Genomic DNA, 20,943 nt, shown 5'->3' with positions numbered 1-20,943 from the left:
TTTATTCAGCAAGAAGTTTTCTCTTGCAAAACTGAAAACTAACATGAACTTTACCTTTTGATTGGTGTTAGGACATCTGTATAGTGGTATAATTAAAGTAGTGAAGTCACATATCACTTTCTGCTTTTTTCATTATTAGCACTTCTTACTTTTTTATCACCTTATTATCCAAAATTTGTAGTGACAGGGCAAGATTCTAGTTAGCTAAATACTCTTTAAACCTGCTCTTTGGCAGAGACACAGAGTTCTCTATTACTTTACTGTCACAGTCTTTATTGTGTTCAAAACCTTTAAGTATAAACCAAACTGCCATTACACATTCCAAGCAGAAACCTAAAGAAATGCTGTTCAAGTTCAAGCCTGATCTGTAACACAGGCAACTCTAAAAGATGGCATTTGGCAATGAGAGGGGTTTCAGAAGTGCTCGAGGAATTGTGTCCAGTTCCAATTAAAAATCAAAATAGGTCATTTGTTTGTAAATGCAGAAACATAATCTGCTGCCAACAACACATTCATGAGCAAAGCAATACATTCAAATTACTGAAAAATTACTGAAGTATTTCTGCTCTAGTTCTAAGCAACTTTTTGATAAAAATGCATAGTTAGGGTCTTTTTTTTTTCTATTATCTATTTAAAAGCAAATTAAAACCTTTGAAAAATTTGCTTTCCTTGCACTGACAAATGCCTGGTCAAAAAAAAAAAAAAAACACCACCAAAAGACCAAAGGAGCTTCATCACAACTCAGCACTCCTACTGCCTACTAAAAAATTAATAAAAATAATTAATACATTGAATTAATAAGACACAGGAGGAACTCCAAACTCATCACAGAATTTTCACAGTTTGTTCATCACATTGAAAATACTTCAGCAACTACCTAATTAATATCACTGGGTCATTACACCAACAATTTAGTTTGGCTGGGTACTGATGGCAATTGATCTGCAGATTAGCTGGATTCCAAAGAAATACAACACAAATTCCAGACTTTTGCTTCCTAAAAAAACAACTACACTGTGCTTTTGTTGGTGAGGCAGATAATATCTAATGTAGGGATGTTACTACAAGACCATATTCTGATACAATGAATTATTCCAATTTGACATTTACATAACTATTTTTGTGTATCCACCTCAAAACCCTTTCTGCCTTCCCCTCAGTCTACAAAACCCATGCTGTAATCTGCCATTTCATTCCTAAACCTTGAGCAAGAACCAAAACATATATTACCACAGAGTTAAGAATACACTTAAAATGCTTCTAAAAGACACGGTCTTAACTTAGGTTTGATCAAAACGTGCTCCATCTCTGAAACTATTTGTTTTTAAGAGCAAAATAATATTTTCATGGATTATAAAGTTTCATATTCATATAAAATTTCATATTTCCACTTTTTTTTTTCCTGCAGAAAATAAGATAAATAATTTAATTTCTGAAATATGCTGGGTGAAGTAACTATGCTTCACTATACACTGGGTCACAGCTTTTCAGCTGAGGCTAGGGCATTTAATCCAAAACAGCTAAAGCACTGGCCAAAGACAAATCTCTCTTAAAAATTTTAGCAAGCTGCATTATTCAAAGCTATTCAGCAAGCATTCCAGCAGCAACATGATGGATGCACAGGCCAGCATGGGTACACAGCTAATCAATATCACACCCATGAACAGTCACTACATAGTGTAGAGCCTGATGGGCAAGAGACAGGAGCATGTCCTTAATATTCAGCACCAGGAGCAGTCCCTCAGCTTTCAGCCACACCACTCACTGCAAATTCCAGCTACACACACACATCTTTGTAGGGGGATGCAGGGTACCCTGCCATCCATGGCAAATATCTGAGGAATTGCCAAAGCCCCTGGATAGCTGTGCTGTCGTGAACTTTCAGAAAAGGCCAGTGTTTACTGCAGTCCTGATTTAATAAAACACCAACCACAAAAAACCACTTAGTTTTCAATAGGCTACAGCACAACACCAGCACAGAACTCATGCACATTAACGAGCATTACTTGAATAAATTCCCCACTGCTTCTATCACTGAATATAAAGGTCTTCCTCATTCATTTGACTAATCAATACTTGGAATCAAATACATCGTGTTTCACGAGGGAAAAGGAAAATGAATGAAGTTAAATTAATGCTGTCACTTTCTATAAACCTGCAATGATTTCCCACTATAGAAACCACTGACTTCATTATTTTACAACCGGAAATCAAAGCTGCAGCATATTTTAAAAGTCTAATTTACTGAGATTAATAAAAAGACACCCTCAAGACTCATCACATATGTCATATTATGCTTCATTTTAAGCATTCCATCTTAAGAACAGCATGCAAAACTCTAAGCAAATCACATTGATTAATATTTTGAATTTGTATGCAGTAGTACTCTGCACTCACCAAGTACCATATAAATATTATTTTATTAAATTTCAAAGCAATTGTGTTAGGAGGGATAATAAAATGTCTTTGTCTTACATTCTTCGTCTCAACAATACAGCCTTTAAAACAGAAGCAAAAGTAGTAAATTAAAGCAGTAAACTCACAGAAAGTCGCAAGTGAGGGAATTCCAGACTTATAAAGCTGTGCTAAGACCAGCAAAGCACAGACATTTATGTCCAAAGTAGAAGCATCTGCCTGAGGTTTGCAGGTGTCTCCTTAGCTTCTGTTGTATGGTTAGAGAAAAAGTTAGGGATATTTTTTAATTTGCTAATTCACTAGTACTCAAAAGGATTTATAGCACCTTTTTGCAGGAACTTCATTTCATGAGGATGCTGCTGGAGGGCAACCAGCTCATTAGGGAAAAGCTGAGGGGACAGAACAAGAGCACAAGTGAAAAATGAGTTGGAGTAATAAATAAAGAAATAAAAACCACCATAAACAACAAAAGAGGTAACAGATCTTTGTCTCTTTCTCCTTTCTATTTCTATATTTTAATTAACACAGCATACCACTTTCTGGAACATCTCCTTTCCTACCAAATAGCTTGCAGCTCCTCTTGAAAGCTCCTTAATAGAGAATTCTCCCAGAAATCTTTCCAATATAATCTTATTTTCTATTCATAAATGGTCACTAAAACAATGCTAGATCAATACAATACAATTATTTTGTAAAATTAGTATTATATTGTAAGCTTCAGTACAAAGTCAGAGACATATCCTCAACCTAGCAAATACTGTTCTTTGAACTAGAGCAGCTAAAAGCAGAAAGTGTTGTAAATCATATCTTAACTAACTAATCTCTAAAAAACTGGAACTCCTAGTGGCATTTAAGAGATTTTCTCAATTTGTCATTAATCAGTTCATCAACAGTGTTTATTAGTTGGGGCAGTACCCTTCAGAATTGTTATTTCTAAATTACTCAGCTTGATGTATACAGCCTCCTCACCAAGGCGTAATTTTTGATATTCAAGTTAGAAATGTGATGTTAGCCCTTGTATTCATGTAATTTGTCATTAGAAATTTTCATAGCCTTTTAAAGAATAGTTATTCCTAGTTATTGCTTAGTTATCCCTCTGTAACAAATGAAGAAAGAACTGAGTAATTTTCCAATTATACCTCTTCATATTGCAATCTATTTGTTCAAATACTGAACAGAGCTTCTCTGGGAACATGTCTCCCCGTAGTAATTCCCAACAGAATTGTTTACCAAAAGCCAAATGGAGCACAGGTGAATGGCAATACAGCTGATGGCTTTAAGCAAATAAATGCTGCAATCAGCATCAGTTCACAGAACATGAACAGGATTTTTACTGTACTACAAACAGTCACAGTACTGCTAATACCTTTGACTTCCAGAAGAGCATAATGTTAATGTTTCCATTCAAAAAGAAGCATTTTCTGCAATATTTTTATACTCATGAACACCTTTATTTTGATAACAGACTAAGAACAAATGCATTAACCCTCAGCTGACTTCAGTATGACACACGTGTGAATGTCAGGTACACAGATCTCCTGCAAGTATTAGGGAAACATGAGGACCTTGTTAGGAAGGCAAACAAATACTGCAATAAAATGGATTAAATATGTAAAGCTGACATAATATAGGGCTGAATCTTCTATAGAAGAGACAGCATGGCCATCTAACCTCTAACTAAAGGAGGCTCACAAATCTGTACACCCGCACATGTCCTGAATGAATTTTACTGAAGCAAGCCATAGGAAAACTCGCAAGCTCATAGTTTTAAAGAAGCCTTCACAAAACGTTCAACAAACCTGCAACTGGCAAAAATTACAGAAAATGATCTACTTTTCAGGCCAGGAAGGATTAAACAGTCCTTTGGTTTAATTCAAACTCCATTAGAATACTATGTTCCACAGTAACAGTACTGGCTCATCCTCCATGTGCAATCTGCAGTCTTCTTGTTTCTGAAGCAGTCAGAATTAAAAATCTTTTAAAAAACATACATTACCTCCCAATTACCTGAAAGAGCTTATATGTGCATGCCCAGAAATATGATCAATTTCAATCTGATTGATTTATGAAAGTGTAAAGCTCTGCATTAAATTAACTGTATGTCTTTAACGTGATCACTTCTGAATTCTGGTGCCTGTAGAAAAAATTGCACCAAAAATATTTGATAATATTTGATAATGTAATTTAATTGAAAAAGTTTAGAAGAATTCTATTTAGGTATGAATAGAGATGCCTCTTGGAAAAAAAGAAAGCAAACCCAGAAGTGTAAACAAAGAACAGATTGACTTGGAATTACTGAAAAGAATTTTTGTTGAAATTTCTTAAATCCTGGAAGTTGGCCACAACTTCACAAAGGAATCAGAAAAGGAATTTGTTAAAAGTGTTTAAATGTCATTATCTAGTTCAAGGCTTTTATGCACTTCAGTGGTATTCAAATGCTGTCACTAAAAATCAAGCATATTGCCTCAATATCTTAATACAAATTAAGGTGATGACTTACAACCACATGAACCATTTTGGGCCAGATCCTCAAGCAAAATAAAGATATCAGCTTTTCTTGGTAGAATTTAGTCAACATACTGTGGCTCTACCCTTCCAAAGCTATCTTCCAAGTGATTGACTTTAAAAAAACAGTGACAGCTAGAGAAATCCTAAATTTTTTTGCAGCTAGGTTTACCACCAAAAAAAATAAAAGCAAAGAGTAAATATTACTAAAATAAACACATTTGTGTTATGTTAAATGTGCATACTGCATTGTGTGTGTCTGTTTTATTACTCAGAACAGAAATGGTCATTCAGAAGACCATTCTTCAGATGACAATGTAGATCTCTGTTTTAAAAGCATCTCATTTGCTCTGGATAATGAGCCAAGAGCAGGAAGATTATGTGTCATATCACATCTCCATCTTAATTACTTCTCTATCAAGTATGTCACTCAGTCATTATTATTTTAGCTGCTCCAGAAGCTGCTACAAAATCTTTGTAATCATATACTGGACATAATTTTTATTTCACTGTTAATTCACAAATGCTTTGTAAAAAAAAAAGAAGGAAAACCAAGGTCAGGCCAAGTGCAACACATCAGGGAAGTTTATTCATAGAAAATTCTGCCACTTAATTCCTTTCCAACCAGTCCAGGGAATAATTAAGTCTGAACCCCATGATTTCTTATAAAATGCTCAATATTTGCTTCTGAAGCTTTTTGAAACCACATTTCTTTCCTCACCATTCAACTTTCTGTAAACAGTTAATAGCACTTTTCAGAATGGGTTAGAAATGGCCTTTTCTGTGCAGTTAATTTATTGCATCCCAGCTTCCAATAATTTAGAAAACTATGATCATGAACATATTACTGCTACAACCCTCCACACTCCCTACCAAAGCAAATAGAACAGATGTTTCATCCTATAAGTAGATAGGCAAACAGGTTTAAAAGCACAGCACAATGGTTAAACAGAATTATCATAGAGATAATTCAGATATCTTCACAGAACAATCAAACACAGAAAATATCAGGACCACAGTTCCAGCAGTTCATCTGTAACCATTGCTAAATTTGCATCTAAGAAGAAACCAGAACTGAAGATGGTCCACACCAGCCAGCACACATCTCAAAAACCCCCTTCCACATGAGTCTGCAAGAATGTGTACTATGGGCATCTATGAGGGAGAAACTGGGATCAGGGAACTGCAGGTAAAAGAGAAAGTGAGAATTCCTCGGGCTTAAATTCTTGGCACTGTCAGAACAGAGCATCACAGCAGAGTACAAATCCAGAATTCTACCTGGGATCAAGTACAAGTCCCACACAGGTTTGAAGACTCTCCAAATGCTGATGAGTTAGCAGGACTTCTATCACAGACAAGGCCCCTGCTGTCCCACATCCCAGCAAAGGAAATTCCTCTTCACAGGTCCAACAACTTAACCTTGCATAATCCTATTTATAAAATGGTAGTAAACACAGTATATAGCAATAGTCTATTGCTATTAACCAAGGCAGTGCAACAAGGCTTTAACCAAACAAGTGAGAAACCATCAAGTTACACTCCTGTTTCAAGCCAAACCTTCTTTATTTGAAAAATATTATTCTGGCATACAGAAAAAGTGACCACAATTATTCCACCAATGCTCTTTTGTTAAGTGCCTGTGGTAGGCAGCAGTCATTTTAAGTATTTAGAAAAACAGATGGGTCTGCCCTTGGTACTGAAATTCTGTAGCTGTAAAAATCACTTCCATTTCATAACTGACCATATGAAGTCCAAGTCCTGTATAAACAGCATTATTCTGATTAATAACAAACACATTTAGAAATAACTCTAAAAAAGGAATACCACTCTCCTCCTTCCAAGAAAATTACTCCTTTTTATTTCCAAGTAATTGTACTGAACATATTTGCTTATTATTCCTAGAATAACATTACCTCACTAAAGACAGACAGCATTTGTCTGACTTACCAGAACGTTGGTGATGTTGCTCTTCCAGGAACTCCAAGTCAAGCATTAGGTCATCTTCATCCAACTCACAGGAACCCAAGTTATTCAAAACATCCTAGCATAGATTAAAAAAAAAAAGAAAAAAAAAAGAAAAGAAGCATTAGAAACATTTAGACAGATCTTTTAGCCAAACTGCTTTGCACAAAATGATTTCCAATCAAATCTGGAAAACATGTTTAAGGAGAAGATACAGAAAACTTTTCTGCTAACATTAGACCAGTGAGACTTGGTATGAAACAACCGTCCAACCTGAAGAGTGTTCGTTACCGTTGTCTTTTTAGAGGATCCCAAACATTTAACAAAAAACCCCAGAAGTACAAATAATATCATCATCTACCTGTTCAGTGATGGTTTTGTGCCTTTGCAAGTTTAATCATAACTTTTTATGAAGAATAAAAATGTTATTTTTAGCACAACATAAAAGTATCAGTGCATGTTTTTTATTAAATTTTGTAATTCTGAGCACTGCCAGCCCTTACTAATATACTTTGAAGAGAGATTTACTGTTTTATTTATCAAAAAGATAAAGAGATGCAAATGTAGCATAAACAGAAAATTCAGGCATGAATTATCAACTTGTCACTTTTTAAGTACTTATGTGGGTGGCAAAGGCTTATATAGACAGAGAAGAAACCTGACTCTTAAGTGTAGCTGCTTAGGTCCCCATTACCATGTGTTTGCCTAGTCTTAACCACAGACAGATAAGGCAGGTTTACAAACAGGGATAATAATTCTCTGTCTTCTTCCCATGTGTATTTTATTTCATGGTCATTTCTTTTGATGTGGTAATACACTGATTTTCTCCACAGCCACCAACACCCAACCAAAGCTAATACAATGCCTTCTCCAGCTGCCATTTTGTTTGATGATCAACAAGCAATACTGCAAGGCTCAATTTTTCAGTGCATCCACAGGCAAGCTAAGGCATTAGATACTGCATGGGATGGATGCTGGCACCCTGTGCCCTGCACATGCTCCCAACATTAATGTAACATAACAAATCAGAGTGAAAGAGGCCAGGTTATTGTCCCAAAGCATTGAACTGTGTGGGAGAGCTCTGCATAGCAATCTGCTGTACAGAAAGTAGAGAAATATCACAGTAGCGTACATTAAACTAGTAAAAGCCCTTCTTGACTTCAGTTCATATTTTTTTTAGGTTCCTTCTAATTCTTTAAAGTATTTTCCTATCACAATAGATGTCCCCTTGTATTCCTACTCACCACCTTGCATCTATCTAACCCTTTGGAGAATTCATTTCTTCAAATTCTGTTTTCTACTCTTTCACAAACAACATAGATGCAACACAAGGATTTTTTGTTGCATTCTTTCCCTGACTTACCATCAGCACAAGAAGCCTCTTATGAGATACAGAAGTCACTGCTAATGCTGTTACTAGATTTTTGCTCCCTTTTTAAATGTAGATGCTATTATGCACTCAAGCTTAATCAAACGGTATATTAAACTCAGACAAAGTACAACATACTTTGTTTATAAATTGTTTTTTCATGTAACAAAAAAAAAAAAAAGTGAAAATATCCAGAAGAACAATCCCTGCAGTTTTTAAGCAACAGCTAAAAGTTTTTCATGCCAGTAGAGGCAAAAGGTAAAAAGGCAGGCGTACACAGGTTTGTTCTTTACCTTAAAATTATTGTCTATACTACAGTTGATCAACTGAAGCCACATTGATATTAATGCTGAGCATCCTTTGATAAGCTACACTAGCAAGGAGCAATGAATTCATGTTAATTGAGCATCTCCTACATCTTGGGCAGTAATTTATGTGCGATGTGAAATCCTGGGAGATTGCCTGCAAAAACACAGTGACTCACAGCCTTCATCAAGAAACAAATTCCATTTGATTTGGAATTAACAAACACAAACAGAACCACTATTTTCTGAACTGAAGAGCTGAAAAACCGTGTAAGAGGGACCAAAAGAAAAAAAGTTGTATTCACCTCTCCTCCTGGTTAATACTGCTTTTCAGGAAGATCTTCACCACCTGAGTAACACTTCGAGAGGAGATAAACAGTGCTCCATCAATCCTCTCTGTTCTGCAAGGCTGATGTACATCCTGCTCCGCACAGCAAAACCTCTTCTCGTCCACCTGAGCTGAGGGCTCCCAGCTGCCCTCCCAAAGCACCTGTGACCCCTTTGTGACCCCTTGGCCTTTCCTCTCCTACAGCCTCTTCAACTGCACCACAACGGCAGGCAAGCTGAAGTGACAAAGCCAAGTGCCCTTGGGTTTATTCGTTCCTAAGTACCTCCTCCAGGCAAAGAGTCTCCCTCTGTTCCCAAGAGTTCACTTGCTCTTTATAAAGGGATAAATCACAGGACTGGGACCAAACAAATTAGAGCAGCTACTATCCATCATGGCAAGAACAAGGGCTTGACAGGGCTGCTCCATCTCCAAGGATGTCAATGTAAGGCAGTTCAGCTGATTCCCTGCTCTGATGGCCCACCTGTGACAAAGTTCTTCCATGGACACAAACCAAAAATGAACTCGCAAATGCATAAAAGCCCACCCAAGCAGAGAGCATTAGTTAGATTCCCAAGGCTGTTCTAAGTAAGTACTATTTTCTGAAAACACGTAATTAGAAAATAAGAGATCCGAGCTCTCAGAATGACCTGCGTAATGTCACAGCACAGCTCAGCAATACTGCTGTGAGTGCGCACCAACGTCCTCCCACCCTTCTGCCTCCTCGCCAGGATTCATTACTCCTTTGTTGCTATGATAATTAGCAAAAATTGTAATTTCCTTTAAAGTTTAATATCTCTTGACCCTTTGCCCATTCTTCCCCTCACCACTGCCACAGCAGTCTTTGAGGAATAACACAATTAAATATTAAAAAAAATAAAATCAGAGAGAGATCAAGCCCTAAAGAGCACTCCAAGTGAGTCGATTTCAAAGCTTTTCTACTGCTACATAAAGAAAAAGAAATTAATTCTTCCATCGAAGTCTCAAGGAACCATTCATGATCTATTTAGGGTGGCATACCTTTTATTTATTTGAGGAGGCAAACCATTTAGTTAAAGCACAACCTTGCAGCAAAAAGGTCCTTATTGACCCTGTAATAGCCCTTTAGAAGCCTTAAGACATACTTCCTACTTCCAGGGTATGCTTGCCTTCTACTACTATTTTGACTTTATAATGGACTCAAAATTAACATGATTATACTTTTTTCTTCAGTCTATCTGGAAGTTGATCATAACCTGTGAGAAGAGCACGTGAACACACTGAATCAATCATTTGCCCACACGTCTCAGATTTTCTCGGTCAACACAGCCTGCAACCAGTTTAAAAACTAATAAATTCAGTTTGCCAGCCATACTTTCCACCTTCGAGTTGGTGGACTACCACAGTTATTTTAAGAAGTTGCTATTCACACAAGAATTCAGCAGTAATAATTTAAAGGTTACTAACTCAGCCTAAATGGCAGCAGTTCATACAACGGCTCAGGATGTGTTAACCAATAACGGCGGTAAGCAAAACAGGATGCCCATCTAAGGATATTTCAAGGCATCAGTAACTTCTTGTTAACATTTTCATATTGAAAATTCTTTCAGCAACCACAAGAAGTACAAACTGGTATTTTCATCCAACTGGGTATCTTACACAGGACTCACTGAATGCAACGGTGCTCAGCTTAGTCTGGGCCTAGTTACAACTTCGTTAACATTCTTAAGTAACATAACAAACAAACAGCTTGAGTATCAAAAGATAGCCAATGGTTTGCACAGGTACAGTTCAGAAACAGCTAAAATAGTAATAGAGATGTACCAGGCACACAGTTCCCTCAGCCAGTAAGTTTACTCAGGCTTGTTGAAGAAGATTTCCTCCCTACACCTTAGTACTCTCCCTATCTCCTTTCTCTCTTCCCAGTTTCCCTTCCTAAGAAGGACAAATGAAAAGAAATCTAGTGCATAATACATAAATTTTAGTCCCTTTCCAGAATAGCAAAGTATTGAATTATTTTTATACCTGTTCAGTTCAGAGTACAACACTAAAAATTAGTCTGGAATAAGTAACAGCAGCTTTAGCAGTAAATATATATAAAAAGCCTAAGGTAACAGGTCTCAAATCTACCACGGAGTTTTAAATATTAAAAAGCAAATAACATCTCTTATGAAGGCTTCTTTACTATGTTTTTTTCCTAATTATTATTCCAAATAACTAACTTAAGTATATAAACACCTAGTCAAATTACTGCTTATGGAATTACAGTACAGTCCTCTAAAAATTGACTACTTTGCTTTTTAAAAATGGTAATAAAACACACACATGAATATGTAAATACACTAGTGTATATTATTTTGTTAAGCAACATAATTCAACTCCACATGGACCAAGCAAACTGTATTAATTGCACAATACATAAAAGCCAAGCAAGCTAAATCCATGTAGACTGAATATTTACAACTCATAGATAAAACTAAGTTTAATAATCAGGTTGTGGTAACAAATTTCCCCATTTGAACTAGCCAGTAATCAGCAGCACCAATAAAAAATTAATTTCTTCATGTTTTCCCACATCTTTACTCTACGCTTCTTGCTCGTCTATACAATTGAAATAATGACGTAACAGCAAGGTCCCCAAGGCTGCAGACACAGATTCTCTGTCATTACCAGCATTTTGGAATGTTGTATCTGCTATTTTGTCATCCTATTCTAATTAACATGTACTCCCTGGTCAACATGATATACAAACAACTTCTGTATACTTCTTAAGTGCTATAGTGGTCATCTTGAGAGAGATTCAGGCCTGATAAACCTTGTATTGCTGAACAAGGGGATGCAGTTCTTTTTTTCTGACCAGTGTTTTGGGTTACCACACACAGGCTGAATCTGGGGCCTTGCATTTTCCAGTTCTTCCAGGTTCTTTTACACAGATTAAGATTTCTATTTCATTGCTGAATTGTGTTACTGCAACAAAATCTTGACTATTTGCTCAGAGATTTGAGAACCTGAGATCTGGTAAGCAACTTAAGCTACAAGAGTGAAGCATTGGCATGTTTGCAATTATTCAGTTCAAAACCATTTCTCTCGAGCACAACCATGGCTGAAGAAAACATACACTGGTTAACTCTGGTTATAAATACATTGCCATAACCTCACTGACATGAACATATTGACTACATTTCAATGTTAAATGGATCTTTTGGTCAAGCTTTGCTCTGACACTCTTTTGTCACTGCATTTCCTCTAATGCTTGCCTTGCGAAATTCTCACTGCTGCTGCAATTAAATTGAGCAGTTGAGATTTGGTCATGGGCATCCCTCTTGGAAACCTGAGTCTTGTACACACACACAGACCTACATTTTTCCTCAACTATCTGTAATTCTGCCCCATTGCCTCTTCAGACTGTATCAGCAAAGCCTGAAATCTCAGGGGAATAATTTTAATACTTTTTTCTCCCCCAGAAATAATAGCAAGGGTCTCATTTGCATAAGTGATAATGCAGCAATCACTGGATTTTCAAAGATATTTTTAGAAATACAAGAACAATATTTTAAGCTCACTTTGGGTTCTGTTTTGCTTTCCTTTCCTGTCACATTGGCCTCTAGACACCTTTCTAATTGTCTTCCTCTGTATAACTGTTCTTAACTATTTTCTAAATACAGATTTTCATATATTACTAGTAGGAGAGGGAAGGACATTTCCAAAATGTAAGGATTTAATGCTCACGCCTCCCCATTGAAATTATGTAGTAAATGTTAATATCTAATATTATAGATTCCTTTTTTCCTTCACTGTATAAATATATGTGGGAGGCCATTTGAGATCAATGCCTTCACAAGAGTATATAGAAAACACACTCTAGGGAGAATAATTTGATTTTTTGTAAAGTCACATGTATGACAATTCACCTGCATCAACTGAGGGTCACTGAATATCTGATACTGGAGAAGAACAAAATTAAATACTTATTTCAAGACTGAAATGATTTCTAAAGATTGCCAAAGGATAGTACTTCATCAAAATTGTATTCAACAAAGGAATGTGGCATACAATCAGCATAAGAATGAAAACTGAGACATACTCAAGGAAAAAGAAAGACCTTGAGCTATTTAAAGTAATGTTAGCTGCTAGAACTGTACCTGAATAATTCATGGACATAATGAAGTATTTCCCCTTCTGCTCTCTCCCACACACTTCAAAGGGAAAATGAAAGTATATGAAATCCAGCAAACAGAAAAACTTTTAAAAACATAGAATCTCTGCCAACAGCCTGAAAATCTTTGCATCAAGTGTAAAGCTTATGGATTACTTGCATATACCAAGAGCAGCTTAAAACAGTTCTTTTCTCCTGAACAGCACCACCCAAAAAGCATATTATTCCCTACATGAATAAAATGAAGACTTTAGAAAAGAAAATATAAATGTTGCCATGCTAGCTAATATGTGAAAATCCAATTATTAAATAAAATTAATGTGCCCTTAAGAACCAAAGACAGAAAATTAGCAGTGGAGGGAACAGTCTAACTATAGAGCTCAGATCCATCATGCTATTCTTCAAAATATTTTCTGCGTGCACTCTTTCAGCCATGTAAGGGAAGAGCAGCACTTTCCACCTGACTGGTGCTTCTGCCCTTTCGATTCTCCCTGTGCATTAAATCAATGTCTGCAGTGATGGTCCTCTTGCCTGAGTGATTATAACTAATGGAGTCTCCCAACAGGACTCAGGCTGGCGCTCACCCACGCAGGGCTCGTTGTGCCACAGATCCGGCAAGCTCCCTGGAGCCACTCAAGGGAATGAGCCAAGCCCAACAGCTGCTGGTGGCAGAAACAGGACCTGCCCATGCTCCTGTTCTGCCACACTGTCAGTCAAAAATAGAGGGGCAATAGCCAGCATTTTGGTAGCACAGGAAAGCCACCAATAGTATAACTGGTAACAAGACAAAAGTATTTTGTAACACTGCTAAGCACAGGAATATGAATAATGTTCAGTTCCAAAGACTCAAACAGAGAAGAGTGTCATATTTGCACAAGCCACGTGTAGCAAAACACACAAAAAACCTCAAAGATGATAACAGAGGTGATGTGACAGGCAGGAGGGGAGAGACAAGCGATGGAATCAGAATTAATTGTCACTCCAAAAATTAGATGACCTATAGGAGAGGTGGATAAAGACCCCTCCTTTTCCTTTTGGGGTGGAGGCTGACAAGGACAAGCCAAGGACGAGTGCACAAAGATAAGGAAGGAAGAAGCAGCACGCATTGGATCCAGTTCCCAACAGTTCAGAGAGCACAGCCTGGCCTCCACAGAGCCCATGAGGGCGATGGCGAGGACCATCCCAGCAACACTGACCTTGCTCCTAAACAATCCCATTTTTACTGAGGGCGATGGCAAGGACCATCCCAGCAACACTGACCTTGCTCCTAAACAATCCCATTTTTACTGAGGGCGATGGCAAGGACCATCCCAGCAACACTGACCTTGCTCCTAAACAATCCCATTTTTACTTCAGCAGCCATCTTTAATTCATACACGTATGTGCACACACCCACCTGCAACACAGGCACAGATAAACAGCTCTGAAGAGAGCTGGGAGGCAACAGGTGGCCTCAGCACTTAAGTTGTAGTTTTATACAATTTTAAGCAAATTTAAGCAATTTTAAGCACCTATCATAGCATTATAAATCTAAATGTTCAAGCCAACCCTAGATAAAATCAGCTCTTGACAGACCTGATGAAAGACAGCAGTTACCTAACCCTGAATTTACTATTTTCTAAGACTTTTAAAGTAAAAGTGACACTGAAAATGTGCCAAAACTTCCACACAGCAGAAAGCCTGAGAATCATATCTGTGAAAAAAAGGAAAAAAACTATCAGAGAGGTGCTTTACTTAATAGTCACCACTCTTCCAAATAATTTTAGAGTGTTGAGATTCACTTTGGTTGCAAACAGAACCAAGACAATGGGATTTTCTGTGTTCAAAAAGGTGTATGAATACGTTTTACATACATCAATCTGCAATTTCATTTACAGAATCCTAGGGGGAAAAAAAAAACACTCTTAGGGAAGTATGAAAATACAGTCCAAAAAATTCAATGAACCTTAAAGGGACCAAATAAAGCTTCCTTTAATAACTTTTTTTCCTCTCCTCACTCACACACACATATGCTTTCCTCCCAGCAGAGGGACACATCTGCAACATGTAGTCTGCTTTATGGATTAGTTAATATTTTTACAGCTTTTGTAATAGGCAAAGTGTTATGCAAGCCTTCTAGTGCAGTCATTATCAGAACACAGCTTCATGTAATTTTTCTACACTCTCGCCAGATTCTTCTGCCAAACACAGAAAAAGCTCCTCGAGTGTCTCATTCCCGCATTTATACAGGATGTAATCCAGACCCCTCTGTGAAGCTTATTAGTATATACCTTAGAGATGTGAGTACATCTTAACAGTGTCCAACAGGTTATTCAACACACAGATTGGTTATTTTTTTCCAAAACCACTCAAATTACAAACATAACTTACACCTAAACTTTCTGTCACTTAAAACTTCGTCTGTCATGAAAGGACCCAAGTCAGTGCTTTAGTCAATATTTAAAGGGTCAAAATTTGTTTTATGATACCAAGGAATCTTTAATTCTATTTTTGCCTTTTCTCAACCAGTGGGGGAGGGAAAAAAATCTTATCATAGAACTAGGGAGAACCTGAGTGCCAAAAAGAGAAAAATTTAACATCAGGGGATACAATAGGAAGAACCTAAGTATTTATACTCATGACAAACCCCTACCACTCCTGTGTCCAACTCTTACCTAAAGAATATCACTGTTCTGACTGTTCTGACAAACTACATCAGAACAATTCACCCATTGCCACAGTCATCTGCACCAGCCACCGTCATCTGGCAGACACAGATGAGCTCAAAACTCCTTTCCCCAAACAGGTACATATCAAGTTCAAGAACTGATTGATTTTCCTTGCAAATAAAAGAATGTTCCAGTTTTAGTTATATCAGCTATACGGTTGGAGTCAGCACTTTTGGATGTCAAGTGAGAATAATCTGTTTTATGGCTTGAGCATGATTTTATTTCTAAGAAAAGACTAAGAACTTTCTGCATATCAAAAACTCAAAACTCTTCTAGACATATGATTAAATAAATATTTTTTCCTTCACAATATTATTATAAGCCAATTAAGGCTGAACCTTCTATTTCTAATTTTGAATTCTAGCCTCTAATATTGGTGATAAATCACTGAAAAGTGAGCCTTGCAAATGAACCACTAGTGACCCTTTGGTATAGTGTCATTAATGCAATATATAATAGATATGCTATGGCTAATATTATTTGAATTTTTTCTGTTTCCATGGCAACTTTGGCCTACAGTTGCTCTGGTAAACAAGGGTTTATAGCATTATTTGAGAAATTCTTCTGCTCAAAAGGCATTTTTCCACTACTGCATACTTTTTTCTTTTTTAATGGAAAAAAAACTGTAATGTCAATTATTGGTCCAGAAGAAAGATTTTTTTCTTTTATTATCACAGTTGAGCAGGCAGTGAATTGGGAACCTGAAGCAAGGCAAACCATTACAAGCTTTGACTAACAGCAGCAATACAAAATGCAACATCCCTTCCTGGAGAGGTATCGAAATCGCAGGGACAGAAACCACAGCCAGTTGCAGAAAATCCTGCAATGCAGCAATGTGACTGGCTTTGCTACTTCTCCCCTGTACTTTTAAGAAGTATTTGATGCTTAAGACACCTATCTCTTTCAGCATCTACATCTGCATCATCTTCTAGCAAATATTTGGCTATAGACCACAGAATGAAAGAACAGCCTCAATATCTATAAAACAGTGTCCAATTCTTTCCCACGATTTACGCAGGTGCTACACCTGCACAGAAAAATTTGGCATGCCAGGATTCCCAGCTTAACAAGAGAACATTATGCGCGTGTCAGAGTTCACCTGGCTGTTATGTCCAAGTCCAGAGATGACCAAAACTGCATCAAAGCTGCCACTCACCTTGCCAACCACAACTAGGGACAACCAACACAATCTGGCTGTGTCACAGCATTCGCCTCCCTCCAAAAAATTATCTGTTGATGAAGTCAGTGTGCTATTAAGAGGGTGATCTCCCTGCCAGAGCAAAGCAGAAAGGCCTGAGAACACAACACTCTTGGAGAGGTATAACACACCCTGAACTAAGGCCGGGGAAGATAATCAGGCCAGCTTAAAGCTCTTGGGCACCTCTGTCTGTTCAGCCTACCCCAACAACAGCGCTATTTCATCATTGCTTCAGAGCCTAAAGCAGAAGCTGAAGATGATTCCCTTTGTAAGGCAATGAACTCAGAGTTCATTTTAAGTACAACATAACCCTCAGCAATGTTAATTGCCTCACACGCTGTTACTTGCTTGCAGGACATCCAATCCTTCAGTAATTTGAGTCAATATAGCAGCTTAAAAAAATCAGACTGATGTCAGACTTATCAGATTGAGAAAATGTAGTTGCTGATGCATCCCAACCAGTGAAGTTCAAATAATAATGTTACATAAAACATGTTTTTTTATATATATATAGATATATAGATATATATGACATTTGGACCCCATATGCATGTAAGTATTGTAGGGATTGGATCAGTGTCTAGATCAGAAAAAAATTGTAAAACATTAGGTACAGGATTTGCCACAAAGCCAAGCACAAAACTTGTCTTTCACTCTGCTTATAGGTCTTTTGCCCCCAATTCTGTTTCCACTTCTTTCTGTTCACTATGTGGCTTTGTTTTTTAACAGTTGCTGTGTTTCTTTGATAATTCCCATTCTTCCTGTAAATTTAACACAAATAATGGGCATATAATATAGAATAGCATAGAAATAGCATATTATTGGCTTAGAAAGACAGTAAGTGAAAAAACTCAGTCACTGAATCAGCAACTTGGCTGTTAAAGGCTCTCTGGTTTGCCATATAAATATCATATAAGAAGTTGTGGAAGTCTTCATCCTGAGGATGTGACAAGCCTTGTATTTGAACAAATGGAGATGGGTGGCTTATTACACTTAGACTTACACCTCAGACAGTCTAGAAAGGCTCAACTCTGCTACGAAGTACTCCAAAGACATTTTTCACTAATCAACATTTATGCATCTCTAGTCTAGAGAGCAATTTAAACTCTTTGAGGTCATGGTGACACTGTCAGAAACTTTCTCAAATCTTAACCAAAAAAGACTGTCATTATAATGATTTTCACTTGCCATTAATTCCCAGCTGCCTAATTTGCTACAGTAGAAAGCAGTCCCCCAGTACTAATTGGAATAAATTTTTAATTTAATAGTCTAATGTGCTCCAGTTTGGGACTTTTTTCCCTTTCATCGAATCAATGCTCTCATTATTTGTTAACAGCTAGGTGCTCAGGGCAAATTGTTAAGAAGCCTAAAAAAAGCTCTCGGTCAACAGTCTAGACTTTAAAAGGATCACAGGGTAAGTTATCATTTTATTTCAGAATTAAGTAAAACACAGTCTTCTGATTTGAATGGGATAGTGGCATTTATAGGTTCAGATAACAAAGTGTTTCTGTTTCTTTCCCACTCTAAAGCAATACCACAAAAACCCCAACTTGCTCAGCACATCAGGTTTTTATCCCATAACTTGACTGAGATGAGTCCTCATGGGCTAAGCTTCAGTAGGTCCATCACAATAAACTCATTTAGAGAATACCTGCCACAAAATCTTGTTCAGCATGTAACAATTTTCAAATTTGTACTAAAAAGAACTTCGAGACTATATAGTGAAGACTTTAGGAATAAGCTGAAGTATTAAACAGCAAGTATTTGATATCTTAGAGTTGGCAGACTGGCATTATTTTCAAATGTTCACAAGACTGAGTAAGTACTTGTACTATATTTCTGAGTATCTTATTCTGGAGTACTTGCACTATACCTATCACTAATATTAGTGATGTTAAATCTACAAACTACTTATTCTCAACTGGGTTCTAACCTCACCTCAGTCAACAGGTTCCAATATCACTTTTTACAAGGATTAGCAGACATCTTCACATATCCAAAACAGTGACATGTTCCTTCTTGGTCAGTATCCCTATTTTTATGATGCTTTTCTGCATGTAAGCTCCTTCTCTTAGTTGCTGTTGTTTTTAGTGTAAAATGAAAGTACAGAGGTAAAGATGTCGATGAATCAGGCAGCAGAAGCTACATAAAAACCAGATACTACTGGATGTGCTGAGCAAAAAAATATGATCAAACATTAAAGCCCATCCCTTCTGCAGCCTTAATTCTGTATGTATAGACTGGATCAAGAAAAAATCAGGGATTTTTTTTTCTTTCCACTTACTGGAGTCATAAATAAAACACAATCATTGTGAAAAAGCCAGCACATGTAAAAATTGTTCTGGAGTTCAGTACTATGCAGTGCTATTATTCCCAGCTCTGCAGTGGAAGAGTACAAGAACTCTTAAAATTAACACCTTATTAGCCTACTTTCCTCAAGAACAAGGTTTGTGCCTTCCCATTGTCTAATCACAACATTTTTTGTCCTTTCCCGGGGAAATTTTGAACCTCTTTACCAACATTCACTAAATTGGAAAGTGACAGTCTCAAAGGCAAAATGCAGAAGCTGAGCTACAGCAGATATTTGTAAGAGTAAAATTCAAGCACTGCATCTGCTACAAGCAAAATCCAGGTAGAAAACTGAGAGTTGTAACTGCCTCGGTCATAATGGCTTCCTTCAGTGTCAGCATCCTTTGCTTATGCAAAATGACAAAGGTGCCTTTTAATCAGTATCTCTATGCAGTGTTCATATACTGGAAAAAAAAAATTTAGTGCAATATTTAAAAAAGAAAATTCACATAGTATCTTTTTTGCCATGATGTCATACTGCATGAAATTTAGCTTTTTCATTTGGGTACAGTGTCTATTATTAAATCATTCCTTTCTGAAATGTCTTGAGGCAATGTAGAGTAAAAAGGAAACCAAGTCTAAACTGTCATGCTTCAATACAGTAGGATTTTATTTTCTCCTCTAAACAGTACCTGCATTGCTACTAAGCAACAGCTCTGAACAATTAGATACTCTCACTCTGCTACTCAAAAAGCTGCAAATTTGTTTTTTCAGCCAGCTGATGCTTACAGAGGCAGAGTAAAAGCATGCTGAGCTGGCCTGTCCATCACCTCACTCAAAGCATTCCTCCACATCACAAGAGAACTCCTTAGCCTGCCAGCTGCCCAATGCCTTGAGGCAGCTCTTCCCCTTAGGCAACACCACAGAACTCTCAAGTTGAAGCTTGGCACACGACCTTGCCGAGCTCCAGCATAAGGATTTCACTTGCCATGCTATTTCACTATTTCATCTGTCAGGATTCTTTACTCCTGAGAGATCCCGTATCCTTCCCAACTCCAAGGACAAAGCACTGCCACTTTCTTAGCACTGCAGGGTTACAGCTCCCTGGCTATGACAGTGGTATCATCAGAAATAAAAAGCTCAAAGAGACTTCCTTGCCACGGGCCTCACCTGCCAAGAAATCAAAAGAACCCTGCTTGCTCTCTTCCCAAAGCCCCAACACTGTTTTCTACACTGCAGAGTGGCATGCTGCTCCTAAATGCTCTCCAAATATTATCTGACTGTTATTTGTATAAAATAAGGAAAACATAAACCATGCTTTAATCAAAAGCCTTCGCTATCAAGATACACAAGAAATCGAGCAGCCTTTTAACTCTGAAGCCAGGCACATTTTACAGCAGCGTCCATCATTCTGAAGAAGCCTAGTGCCACCACATGGCTGAGTGAAAAAATTAACTCCTGGATAAAATGCACTGATCTGCAGAAAGCAGACACTTTTCCCAAAAGAATGACTTAGAATTGCAGTTGGCAGTTTGTTTGTGTTGAGAAAATCAGGTAATCAAAAATTAATTTCTAGGCACAACAATCAACAGACAACTTCATGGATCTGTGAAAGAGACAAATGGGCTACTGGCACCACAGAGTAATTGCCTTCGGTTTTTGCATCAGCGCTCTGTATCCTAAATTTAGAGTATAATGGAAAAGTTTACACATTTAAATATTAATGCTATCC

General features: G+C 37.3%; 1 protein-coding gene across 1 annotated transcript in view; it reads right to left on the bottom strand.

The window, feature by feature from the left end:
* Nucleotides 1-20,943, bottom strand: part of CCSER1 (coiled-coil serine rich protein 1) — a 614,942-nt gene that overhangs the window by 492,436 nt on the left and 101,563 nt on the right. Inside the window, exon 4 of the mRNA XM_036382606.1 lies at nucleotides 6,868-6,961. Coding sequence (XP_036238499.1) covers nucleotides 6,868-6,961 — 94 coding nt within the window. The remainder of the gene's footprint in view (nucleotides 1-6,867; nucleotides 6,962-20,943) is intronic.

Source organism: Molothrus ater, chromosome 4 (genome assembly GCF_012460135.2).
Source record: "Molothrus ater isolate BHLD 08-10-18 breed brown headed cowbird chromosome 4, BPBGC_Mater_1.1, whole genome shotgun sequence".
NCBI classification, from domain to species: domain Eukaryota; kingdom Metazoa; phylum Chordata; class Aves; order Passeriformes; family Icteridae; genus Molothrus; species Molothrus ater.
Note: the sequence above shows the minus strand (reverse complement) of the source record. Positions and strands in the feature narration are given on the sequence as shown.